Source organism: Equus quagga, chromosome 15 (genome assembly GCF_021613505.1).
Source record: "Equus quagga isolate Etosha38 chromosome 15, UCLA_HA_Equagga_1.0, whole genome shotgun sequence".
Lineage (NCBI taxonomy): Eukaryota > Metazoa > Chordata > Mammalia > Perissodactyla > Equidae > Equus > Equus quagga.
This window is the reverse complement of record NC_060281.1, coordinates 85,878,289-85,889,774: the sequence shown is the minus strand read 5'-3', so window position 1 is coordinate 85,889,774 and position 11,486 is coordinate 85,878,289. Positions and strand designations below refer to the sequence as shown.

General features: G+C 59.0%; 2 protein-coding genes across 14 annotated transcripts in view; one reads left to right on the top strand and one right to left on the bottom strand.

Annotated features, from left to right (window-relative positions):
* Positions 1 to 74: 74 nt before the first annotated feature.
* RHBDD3 (rhomboid domain containing 3) lies at positions 75 to 5,853 on the top strand. Of its 4 annotated transcripts, XM_046639067.1 has the most exons (8): positions 75 to 435; positions 612 to 764; positions 1,974 to 2,069; positions 2,673 to 2,862; positions 3,526 to 3,909; positions 4,880 to 5,042; positions 5,131 to 5,418; positions 5,505 to 5,853. In XM_046639067.1, exons 4-8 carry the CDS (start codon positions 2,715 to 2,717, stop codon positions 5,680 to 5,682), a joined length of 1,161 nt encoding a protein of 386 aa, XP_046495023.1. In that variant the 5' UTR covers positions 75 to 435; positions 612 to 764; positions 1,974 to 2,069; positions 2,673 to 2,714; the 3' UTR covers positions 5,683 to 5,853. The 4 variants fall into 4 exon arrangements, with proteins under 4 accessions (XP_046495023.1, XP_046495025.1, XP_046495022.1 ...); XM_046639069.1 differs by lacking the exon at positions 612 to 764; XM_046639066.1 differs by lacking the exon at positions 1,974 to 2,069.
* A 1,449-nt stretch (positions 5,854 to 7,302) lies between these two features.
* Positions 7,303 to 11,486, bottom strand: part of EMID1 (EMI domain containing 1) — a 49,765-nt gene continuing 45,581 nt past the window's right edge. For 9 of the 10 annotated variants that reach the window (XM_046641297.1, XM_046641296.1, XM_046641300.1 and 6 more), the window contains one exon: positions 7,303 to 8,151. In XM_046641297.1, coding sequence (XP_046497253.1) covers positions 8,027 to 8,151 — 125 coding nt within the window. In that variant the 3' untranslated portion in view covers positions 7,303 to 8,026. The remainder of the gene's footprint in view (positions 8,152 to 11,486) is intronic. The other variant, XR_006885463.1, reaches the window with a different exon arrangement.

The following is an 11,486-nucleotide window of genomic DNA, read 5'->3' as shown; positions in this document are numbered from 1 at the left end:
CTTTCCGCCCGCAACTCTTGTCCTAATCCTTTCTAAAGAGCGCCGGACGTGACGCGCGGGCCAAAATAGTACCGAAAGGGCCGCAGCGGCCGGTGAGCGGGTTTTGGTATCAAGCCAGAGGGGTTCTCCGCACGAGGCTAAGGTGTAAGGAATGGTTACGTCCGCTGGCTCTAGGGACCGTCGCTGAAGAGTCTGCCTTGGAGGGAAACGGAGGCCGGCGGGAGGGCTGGGGGAAGGGACCCGGGCCTAGAACAACTGCTGACTAATCGGCAGGCGGCGGCGGAGGGGGTGGTGCGCCGGCCGGTCGACCGAGGTCACGCGCCCGAGTGCGAGCAAAATGGGCTCGGGGCGCTCGGGCCTTGGCGGGAAGTTAGAGTCTCGACTCCCAGCCGGGGGCCCCGCCCGGCCTTCCGGGGGCGGAGGGCGCGCTCCGCAGTGAGTACCCCGGCCACGTGGCCCGGGCCGGCGGGGGAGGGGGCTGAGGCCGGTGGGCTGGAGGGGAAGCCCCGAATGTGGCGCCTGGCCCGAGACCTCCCCCCCCGCCCCCCCAGTAACGGTCGAGCTTGAGAAGGCCCTTTCATATCCCCCATCCAGTACCGTTGTTTTTACAGAAGGGGAAACTGAGGCCCAAGGAATTTGGGTACTGTTCCTAAAGTCACAAAGCTGAGTCCGACCTACACCCAGGGACCCCCACTCTCTCCATCACCTGGAAGACTCTTCCCCGTCCTTGTCTTCCCATTCTGTGCTCCTGGCTTCCCAGTAAGGTAGGCAGAGCCTCATGGTGCACAGCCCCATTTAATAGATGAAGAGACTGAGGCCCCAAGGGTTTAAGTCCCAGTTCTGTTTGTCCATGGGCAAATTCTTAACCCTTGCTAAGGTACCCAGAGAGGGGTGGTTGTGAGGGTGCAGGAGGAGGCTAGCAGTGGGTGCCCTGGCTCTGGATAAGGCTGGCACCTATCTGCCTTCTTGGACTCCACTAAGTCTGCCCAGGCAGGTGCCCAGGCCCAATGAAGGGCAGGGCTCACCCAAACCCCTCAGTGGGACCTGGAGCCAAGCTAATGTCTTTACTTCAGTGAACACATATAAAGCACCAGCTGTGTGCTGGGAGCACCCTGGGGATGAATAACAGGAGCACCCCCTTGCCCCTGGTTCAGACCACCTGCCTAGGGAGAAAGGTCAAGCTGTGCTCATCAGTTAGGATAAGATCCACAATGTGGGAGGCCAGAGGAGGGGAGGGGGACATTTGAGCTGGGCTTCAAAGGGTGAATAGGAGTTTGCCTGTTGGCGAGATGGAGGGAAGGACATTGCAGGCAGAGGAGCTTTCTGCATTTTTACTGCAGGAAACTGGCAGGTGCGTTTTGATGCTGAGGATGCCCTTAGCAAGGGAGCAGGTGAAGCAGCCTTGTCTCTCTGGGATTTTGCTTCCTGCCCTGTGAAATCCGCTCACTGGGAGTCCTGAGATAAGCCTGGCAGGGGGTGAGGGGGTTCCAGCAGGGCCTGGAGGACAGGCTGGATGTGAGGGGAGAGAACAGGGGAGAAAAAGCCTTGCCTCTGGGCAGGGAATTCTTGAACCAGCTAGGTGGGAGCAGTTGCCTCCATGTTGAGGCCTCCCCTTGTTGGGCCAGCTGGTGGCTACATCTGCCTTCCACAAGTAGCCCAGATGGCTACAGTTTATTGAGCAGCGACTGTGGGCCCAGCCCTGCATTAGCCCATTCCTTTTCCTTATTCAATGAGGAAAATCCTTTCTTTTCTTTTCTTTTCGCTGAGGAAGATTAGCCCTGAGCTAACATCTGTGTCAGTCTTCATCTACTTTATCTGTGGGTTGCCACCACAGCATGGCTGACGAGTGGTGTAGGTCTGTGCTCAGTGTCCAAACACGTGAACCCCAGTCGCTGAAGTGCAGTGGGCCGAACTTAACCACTACACCACAGGGCTGGCCCCAGGAAAGGATTTTCTTAATCCCCATCTTACAGATGAGGAAGGAGAGGCTCAGAGGTTGGAAAACTTGCTGAGGGATACACAGCAGGAAGAAGTGGAGTGGATACTAAAAGCTTCCTGTGAAAAGAGGGGTAAGGCCAGAGGGGCTGTGCTCGGTGTCTCAGTCCGGTGTCACTTTGTCTCAGTCCGGTGTCACTTTGTATGCACTCAGGGTGAGGGACTCCTGCTGCCCCTCCTCCAGCCCTTCTGCCCCACCCCCTCCCTAATCTGCCTGCCCATTGACTGGCCTCACCTCCTCCCTCAAGGGCAGCTGAGGCCATCTGGAGCTCTAAGGCTGAGCACAGTGGAGAGGAGGAGAGAGGAAAGTGGCTGGTCTGCAACCTGAGGGAAGAGGGAGGCAAAGGAAAGCTGGCCCTGAACTTGCTGTGGGGGGCTGAATTTTTGGGAGTCCAGGGCCCCAGCTCAACGTCCCTGGCCCTGTGCCTCCCGCCACAGGCTCCTCTTCAGGGCCCCTCAGGCCTGGTCTCTCCCCATCCTCACACATAGGCAGGTGGGATGGCAGGATGGCTAAGCACATGGTTAGGGCCCGAGCTCCTCCATGGCCAAGTTGCTGGACTTGCTTCTCCAGCCTTAGTTTCTACTTCTGTAAAATGGAGCTGTTCATAGGGTAGTTGAAAGGAAGTCAGAGAAAAGCTGCAGAAATAACTGTTGTTATTATTTTCCTTTACCCCTAGCACACAGCCCGAAGACCACCCTTGACCACCTTCAGCCAAGCCATGCATGCCAGAGATCCCCCTGGCCTACCGTCACCAGCGCTGCCTCTCGCCTCCTCGGTCCTGATGCTGCTGATGAGCAGCTTATGGCTGGTGGGGGCCGGTCCCAGCCTTGCCCTAGCCCCAGAGCTGCTGCTGGACCCTTGGCAGGGTGAGGGCTGGCCACATGGGCCTTGGAGGAGGCAAGAGACTTGCTGTAGGGCCCCAGACCAGTTGGCAGGAGTGGTGTGCATCCTGCAGGGGTCAAGCAGGGATAGGACCCAGTGCCCCGGGGAAGGTCAGCCTTGGATGGGAGCTCACCCACATCAAGAAGGGAAGGCAGAGGACCCAGGCAGAGGGGCCAGCAGAGGGGTGGGAGCCTGTGCGTAGGAATTCCTTTCAGACGACTTCCCTTTCTGATGGCTTCCGGCTTGCGCGAGAATGGGGAGGAGGTGCTGGGGGTTGGAGGAGTGACCCCAGTGACTGAATGCCTGTTTCCCGGCGATAACAGCAGCTTCCATTTACGTTTGAGAACCCAAATGATGCTCACAAAGGTTAAGTGACTCATGTGTAGTTGGTTGCTCGTGGGAAGAGTGAGTGATGGGTCCGGCCTGTTCTGTTTCATACGGCAAGGGAGCAGCCACAGTGTTTGGAAGACCTCCGTCCCCTCCATGAGTGATTAAAGTGCTGGCAGTGCGCAGACTTCGGCTCCTGGAGAGGGGAGGCTGGCTTATCGGGTGGCCCTGGCAGAGTGTAATTCCCCACCTGGCACACCTGGGACAGCCTTTGGGGTTAGGGCCTCTAACCTGGCACATAAACCCCTTCTCTCTCCCAGCACATCGGCTGCTGACCCATGCTCTGGGCCACACGGCCCTACCCAGCCTGCTCCTGAGCCTGCTGCTCCTGCCTGCGCTGGGCTGGCAGCAGGAGTGCCACCTAGGTACCCTGCGGTTCCTGCATGCCTCCGCCCTGCTCGCCCTGGCCACTGGGCTAATGGCTGTTCTGCTGGCAGGCCTTGGGGTGTCCAGTGTAGTTGGTGGCTGTGGATACATGCCTGTCCACTTGGCCATGCTGGCGGGGCAGGCTTACCACTCTAGACGGCCCCATGGGGCACTGCCACCGTGGCTGCTGCCATGGCTGCTGCTCGCCCTGACCCCGCTGCTCAGCTCCGAGCCACCCTTCCTGCAGCTCTTCTGTGGCCTCCTTTCTGGTCTGGCCTGTATCCTTTGCCAGGGCCCAGGGCCCATTTGGACATGTGGGTTCTGTGGCTGGGCCCCCAGGGTGTCTAGAAAGGAAGTGGCACAAGGAGGTAGGCCCAACAATGCCGGGAACCTGTGCACACACACTCCTGTGCATCTCTGAGTCCTCTACCCAGGCTCTGGGCTGGGGACTGGGGAGCTCATGGCCAGGTGGAGGTGCTCATTACAATTTCAAGGGGAGCCGGGAGGGCTGAGGTGGCCCAAGGAGGCACCTACCCTGGACTTCCCTAGTGGAGGTGGCGTCTGTGCTGAGACGTGCAGGGTGAGGGGTTCAGGTGAAGAGACGTGGAAAAGGAGAGCGCGGGCCTGGCAGAGGGCTCAGAAAGTGGAAAGGCCAGGGGTGACAGTAAGCCTGGGGCTGTCTGGGCACTAAAAGGGGGAACCACCTGTGGCCGGTGGTGCAGGTGTGTTAAACACAGGCTCTTGCTCCAAAGAGACTTAATGCCTATGGAGGAAAACAGTGCAGTCAGAGAGAAGAGTGGGCACAGGCTGACGCCTGTAGGCTTTGAGGATTGGGGACACCAGTGCCCAGGCCTGGCTGAAGCCTGGAGCAGGGGCAGCATGTTGCCCTGGCTGAGGGTAATAAGGGGGTGGGTCAGTGGGCCCAAGAGTGGGCCTGAAGTCACAGACCTGAGCAGGCCCACAGGGTCCTGGGAACAGAATGGGGCAGGGGGTAACTGGAACGGGATGAGACAGGTTTTGGGGTGAGGCATATCCAGCTCCACCTCTTACAGGCTGAGTAGCTTCAGGCAGGTCCCTTTTCCTCTGAGCCTCCACTGCTGACTAGGGTGACGACACATCCCTTGCAGGGCCACAGTGAGGAGACATGAGGGAATGCCCGTCACACCTTTGGCACAGGGCAGGCAGTGTGGGCTCACTCCTGGCTGCTTTGGGTTTTCCTTGACCAGCCGCCCTGCCCCGGGCAGACAGATGCAGCCGGGGCCTTCCGGTGGCTGGAGCTCTCTGAGCGGCGGCTGCAGGTGCTGCAGGACAGCGTCATGTGCAGGGCCCTGGCAGCGTGCTGGCCACTCAGGCTTCTTCCCACCCCAGGCGGCCTGGCTGAGCTGCCTGTCACGCATCCTGCCGGAGTGAGGTGAGGGTGATGCCGAGGACACCATTCCTAATGGTGGAAGCTGTGGCAGTGGCTGGCAGTCAGGCCCTCTTCTGCTTCTGCTCTCCAGGCCTCCCACCCCTGGACCTCCTTACATGGCCTCCCCTAGCCTGTGGTCCCACAGTGAAGGCTCAGCCCCATTCCTGCCTGGCCTGGGGCCTGTGCAGCCAACCTGGGAATGCTCCTCAGAGGTGGGCCTGGCCTCAGCCAGGCCCAGCTTCCCCCCAGGGACCCCACTGTGGGCAGCCCTGGATGAGCAGATGCTGCAGGAGGGGATCCAGGCCTCACTCCTTGAGGGGCCAGCCCAGGGTCCTGAGAGCCCACTGTGGCTGCCTAAGTCCTCCGTCTCTTCTCTGCGGTAAGGCAGGGTGGGCAGGGGTGGGGTCCCCTTGTGTCGGGGCTGACGTGGCCCTGACACTCCCTCCTTGCACCCCTGTCCCACAGGCTGCAGCAGCTGGAGCGTATGGGCTTCCCCACGGAGCAGGCAGTGGTGGCGCTGGCAGCCACAGGCCGTGTGGAGGGTGCTGTGTCACTGCTGGTCGGGGGGCAGGTGGGCGCCGAGGCCCTGGTGACTGAGGGGAGGGACAGGCCTGCCCACCCCGAGGGCCCTGGGCCCCCCTAACACAGGCAGGCCCTCAGGTGACAAGACGCCTGGCCTGTGGGTAGGCAGCCCCAGCCCCAGCCTGTCTGCTGAGAGTCACAGTGGGGTGCAGGGGTATCCCCAGGGGCAGGAGGAGCCCCTCCAGCTCCCTGCCCTGGTACTAGTTAGAATAAAAACCAGTTCACTTTTCAACCTGGACCTCCTTGGGGGCCGCAGTTGTATCTGACTCTTCTGTGTTGGCATCATGGGGATGAATGAATGAATGAATGAGCAGTTGATAAATGACCAGTTGCAGGAGAGCAGCTCCATGAAGTCCAGAGATGCAGTGTGACCATCCCTGCCCTGCCCAAAGCAGGGCAGCCTCTTCCTCCAGGAAGCAGCATCCCCCATCCCGGGGCTTTTGCTGGGCTGGACCCTTTGCCAAGGAACATTCTTCATTGCTCATTTCTGTTTTTTTTTGCATCACAACGAGTTAATCTATACCACCACTCATCTTTTTTTAATGCTTTTTGGTGAGGAAGATTGGCTCTGAGCTAACATCTGTTGCCAGTCTTCCTCTTTGTTTTTTCTTTTTTCCCTTCCCAAAGCCCCAGTACATAGTTGTATATCCTAGTTGTAAGTCATTCTAGTTCTTCTCTGTGGGATGCCACCACAGCATGGCTTGATGAGCTAGGTGTGCAGGTCCAGGCCCTGGATCTGAACCAGTGAACCCTGGGCCACCAAAGCAAAGCATGCAAAGTGAACCACTTGGCCACGGAGTCAGCCCCCCCCATCTAATTTCTACCCATCCTCAGGTCTCAGCCTGCATGGACTCCTTCCTCCAGGTAGCCTTCCCTGATTCACCAGGAATATCTTCCCTTCACTGCCCATGGCCCCCAGTGTCCCTGCTGGACAGGGGCTGATTCAGTTGGTGGTTCGTGGCTGTGTGACTGCGGGGCCCTGTGGGCAGGAAGCAGTGGGTGGGGGTAGGGGTAGGGTAGGGGAGAAGCTTCCTCAGCTTTGAAGCAGCAGCTGCTCCCTTCTGGTCCCCTCAGTCCTGGCCCCCCTCCCAGGGAGGGGAGGTGTAGATGAGCCAAGAGGGCAAGAGGATGGCGCCTGGGAGTGAGTTGCTGATGGGCTGGGGGAGGGGGGAGGCACAGCGGGGCCTGGGAAGCTGGACTTTGTGGGGCCATGTAGGGAGCTGCATGTCCTGGAGCAGCCTATGCTCTGGTCACTGTGGGAGCTGTACCCAGGGCAGGGCCAGAGTGGAAAGGCCACGGAGACTGAGTCGGGGACCAGAAACAGACTGGGAAACCTGAGGGCCATGCCAGTCTCGTTTTACAGGTTGGAAACCAAGGCTCAAGAGAGGGGAAGCTGGGGGTCACCTGGTCTAGAAGCTGCCCAGAGTGCTGGCAGCTCTGTGCTCCCCTGGCTTCAGAAGCTGCCATTGCTGGACACCTGGCCACAAGGTGAGGATGGCCCGAGCCTCTGCTCACCTACCCCCACACCCCAGCCACCCAGGTGATGGCCAGGCGAGCCTGGGCCCCCTGTGAGCCCGGCCTCACAGCCCTGCTTTGCAGTGGGCGGTGAAGCCCACATGAGAAGGAAGAGGCTCCTGGCCCTGCCTGGCTGCCCCCCATCGAAGCACACAGAGCAGACGGGTGGGGAATCAGGCTGGGGCCTTTATTGGCTGGTACACATCTACCTCCTGGCATCAATCACAAAAGTCTGCGGGAGTAGGTGGCCCCTTCCTCTCCATGCCCCCTACCCCCCCAACCAGGGACATGGGAGGGGGTGGGGGCTCTGGGGGCAGAACTGAGGCAAGGAGCCCTGAATGTCTGGTCAGATTAAGTAGCTTGACCTCAGGGTTGGGAACCCAGCACCAAATAAAAGGAGAGGAGGGGCGCAGAGGGCAGGTGGGCTCCTGGAGGTTTGGCTGGGGAGGAGGGGGCAGTAAGGCTGCCCTCCCTCATCATCCCTGCATGTGTTGAGGACCAGGCAGAGCCCCAGCTCCTGGCTCCTCAGGGCCTGGGGGCCTGGATGCCCAGGCTGCTGATGTGAAGGCAGAAGCCTCGAACCTGCCACCCCCTCCCTGTAGGCCTGCATCACTCCATTTCACAGAGGGAAACAGGCCCAGGGCCCTGAGCAAGGTCTCAGCTCTTGTCTGGGCCACCCCTCCCTCTCAGGCCCCAGTCCCTGCTCAGCCTCCTACGAGGCAGATGTGCATGGGGTGCCAAGACAGACCTGCCTACCCAAAAGCCTGGGTGGCAAAAGGGACCCTGAGGACATTAATAAATATGGATGGGCAGTCCCTGGAGGCAGCTGGCCAAGTCCTGGCTGGGAAGGGAAGCCTGGCCTGGCCTACCCCGAGGGGCCGCCACCGCCCTCAGCCTCTCTCGTTGCGGCTCCTGGGGGCCACGATCCGGTAGTTGGCCACGTGTCCTCCCCTCTTGCCCCGCAGGAGGCTGGGGGTGCCCATGCCGGCAGGGCCTTCCCCCGACCCCTCTGGTTCTGCCGGAGGGAAGGAGAGAGGCTGGGTTAGTGAGGTTTGTGTGAGGCACCCACCTCCCCTTGGCCCTCTGGGGGCTGGGGCGACAGGCACGCTGCCACGTGCACTCTGCCCTGGCATCCGGGCGGCAGAGCTGTGGGAGAGAAGGGGGTCTGCAAGCTGGTTAGTGTCCCCTCCCCTGGGAATTATTAGCCCCCAACCCAATAAGCACTCAGGGCCTCTATTTGATTTTCCCTGTCGAGTGGGGATAAATGAACAACCACGCTTCTGAAATGCTTTGCACATAGTTAATGCTCCATAAATAGGATAGCAATTTTTTTCTTTTCCACATTTTAGGGTGAAAGTGTGCCCTGAATCATCCCCATTTCATAGCTGGGTAAACTAAGCCCAGAGAACAGACTCACTCTTCTTCTCTCCTTGGGTTGGGCGACCTGGAGTGGGGAATGGTTTAGGAAGGCCAGGCTTTGCCACTGACCTACTGTGCAGCTTTGGGCAAGTCAGACCTCTGTCAGGGCCTCAGTTGCTCATTTCTAAAACCAGGTGACAGTTCCAGACATACTCTGAGGTTCCAGCCAACCGCAATAATTGAAGTCATTTTAAATTTGGGTGTGGTGAGATATGCCCCGACCTGGAAATAAGCTGACCCTCAAGAGTTAAACTGTGAATAATTGGCATTCTGGCCACTGGGAAAACTCCTGCCCATCCTTCAAAACCCAGAGCGGGACCTACCTCCTTTGGAAAGCCTTCTATGATTATCCCCTCAGTCCCTCTCAAAGTTAAATGAGGAAATCAGAAAGATGGGCTGTTTCTCTAGGAGGAGAGCAATGCTCAGGGAGCAGAGCCCGAGGATGGAGGACTCAGCTGAGCCTCCAAAGCCCCATTCATAGGACAGACACTTGGACTCTGGGGAGCACCAGCTTCCCACTGAGGGCACTGCCAGGGGGGTGGGCTATATCCTCACAATCATAACTGTCCAGCTCCCTGACTCTGTGTGCCCCAGCCTCTCATGCACCTCTGGGCTGTGCTTTGGGGTCCCTGGGGCAGACAGCCATGGTCTGTCTGGGTCACAGTAAAGGGACATTCATGTCCTAAATCAGGGAGCATAGCAGGAGGGTGGCACAGAGTTAGCTCGGGCTCCTACGTCAGCTGGGGGCAAGTCCTGGCCTTGCCACGTCCCAGTTATGTGGCCTTGGGCTCGTCACAGAACCTCTGAACCTCACCTGGAACTGCCGTTGTCACACCCTTGTGGTGTTTAACGTGACTAGGAGTGGAAAATGCTGGTTATTATGGTCACTAGGTTGGTGTGTTTTCGACCCAGGTCTCCTGCAAGTCTAGTCACTGTGAGTCAGTCATGAGATGCTGTTCTGACATGACCAGATTTGGGACCCTTGGTCTCCCCTGGGCCCCACTCAGTGCCTGGCCGAGCAGAGCTGTCAGTGAACCTTTGTTGATGGACCCAAAAGAGCCAGCGCTTTAGAGGACAGACCTGGGGTGGACCCCTGGCCTTACCGCCACTATCCCTCCGAGCCTGAGGGAGTCATGCATGTGAGCCCTCTGAACCTCTGTCTCTTCATCTGTAAAATGTGCGCCCAACTAGCAGGCTTGTTGAAAGGATTGGAGGTGAGCAGCGTAAATCCCCCAGCCTCAGTGGGCCAGATGTGTGACAGCTGTTACTATCATCATCATTATTGATTAGAACCTTTAGCACCTGCTGTGTACTATGGGCCAGTGGGAGGGTTCCAGCTTCTTCTCTGCACCTTCCATTCCAGGCCCACAACCCGAGCTGGCTCCTGGGACCACTCTCCCAGGGTCATGGCCACAGAGAGAGGGTGTGGGCCTTCCCTGGTGACCAGCACTTCCTTCCTGGGCTGTGGAGACAGAGTTAGCTGAAGGGGGGCAGGGTACAGATCCAAGGCCACAGGGACCTGAATGTGTCCCTTCTGGCTCCCGCCCCAATCCTCCTGAGAGAGGCGGTGGAGGACACCTGGAAAGGTGCTGAGAGCCTGGGATGTGGTCCTTGGTCCCTCCTCTGTGAGAGGGAAGGAGGTCTGGGAGATGGTCACTGATGTTTCTAGAACTTAGAGAAGCCAGGTGGCATGGTGGGAGGGGCTTTGGAAGCAGACCACACACATACCTTCCAACCTCCAGGCCTTTGCCCATGCGGGACTCTGTCAGGGTTGCCCTTCCCACCTTCTGGCACACTCGTGGGGACCTTCTATGACCCAGTGCGAGTGTCCCGTCTTCCAGGAAGGCTTCTGAGCCCCCGGCTCCTCATGCCCATCCTCTGGTGCTCCTGTACCCCATGGCCTTCATCTCTCCAGATCTGGAGGATGCCCTGCCACTCGACGGGCAGCTCCCTAAGGCAGGGACCTTGGGATCTGCTCTCTGGGGCCCCAGTACCTGCCCAGGCCTGGCGCTCAGTAGGTGCTCCCTACAGTTTTGCTGAAGGAAGGAGGCTTGGCTCTAACCTTAGCCTTCCTCCCTGCTTGGGCCTCAGCTTCCCCATCAGGTTGGACCTGATGTCTGAGGCCTGTGTGCACTGATGCCCTAGGACTGGGCTGTGAGATGTGGAGGCTGGAAGTGGGAGAAGGGTGGCTCCTGAGGCCTCTTAGCAGGTTGGTGAGAGATGGGGCTCAGCCCCAAGGGCAGCCAATCCCAGCCTCTCTCCAGGGCCAGGCTCGGACTCCAGTTTAATGGGGACCTCCTTAGCCCCACCTTGAGGACACAGGCACAGGGATGGGTACTGCCCACTTGGTGTCTAACCTCCCTCTGTGCCTCCCCAACCTGCCTTCAAGAACCTTCTTAAACTGGATCCTGCCAAATCCTCTGGCCTCAGCTCCTACCCCTCAGCAGCTTCATGGAACAATCCCTCTAGGCTCTCTCTGGCCTATTGGGTTTTGCCCATGCTTTTCCTTTGCCTGTTCACTCACCCCTGATCCTTGCCCTTCAGGTCTCCACTTAGATGACACCTCCTCCTCCAGGAAGGCCTCGCTGAGTTGCCCTCCCCCACCCCCCAGCCTGGGTCAGAGGCACCTCTGTGCTCTCCTGGCTGCCTGGACTCACTCTGCTGTGGTTCCTCACCCTGGGTTTAATGGCCAGTTCCAGGGCTCCCCTCCCCCCTGCACCCTAAGCTCCATGAGAGCAGGACTGTGTCTGTCTTATGTGTTGAAGCCTGTGTCAGCAAGGTGCCTGGCACAGAGCAGGTGCTCATTCACTCAAGAACTAGTTACCGGAGCCTTCCCTATGCCACGTACTGTCTGCTGGCTAGCAACAGAACTGAAGAATGAGTGTCTGCTGGCCTGGGTCCAGCACTGGGAGGTGTCTTCTGTGTCCCCAG

Coding starts and splice junctions, on each gene's coding strand:
- RHBDD3 (XM_046639068.1), top strand. CDS start 2,715: ATGCATGCCAGAGATCCCCCTGGCCTACCGTCACCAGCGCTGCCTCTC. Junction 3,910..4,879: donor CCTCCTTTCTGGTCTGGCCT/GTATCCTTTGCC, acceptor CCGGGCAGACAG/ATGCAGCCGGGGCCTTCCGG. Junction 5,419..5,504: donor TCCTCCGTCTCTTCTCTGCG/GTAAGGCAGGGT, acceptor CCTGTCCCACAG/GCTGCAGCAGCTGGAGCGTA.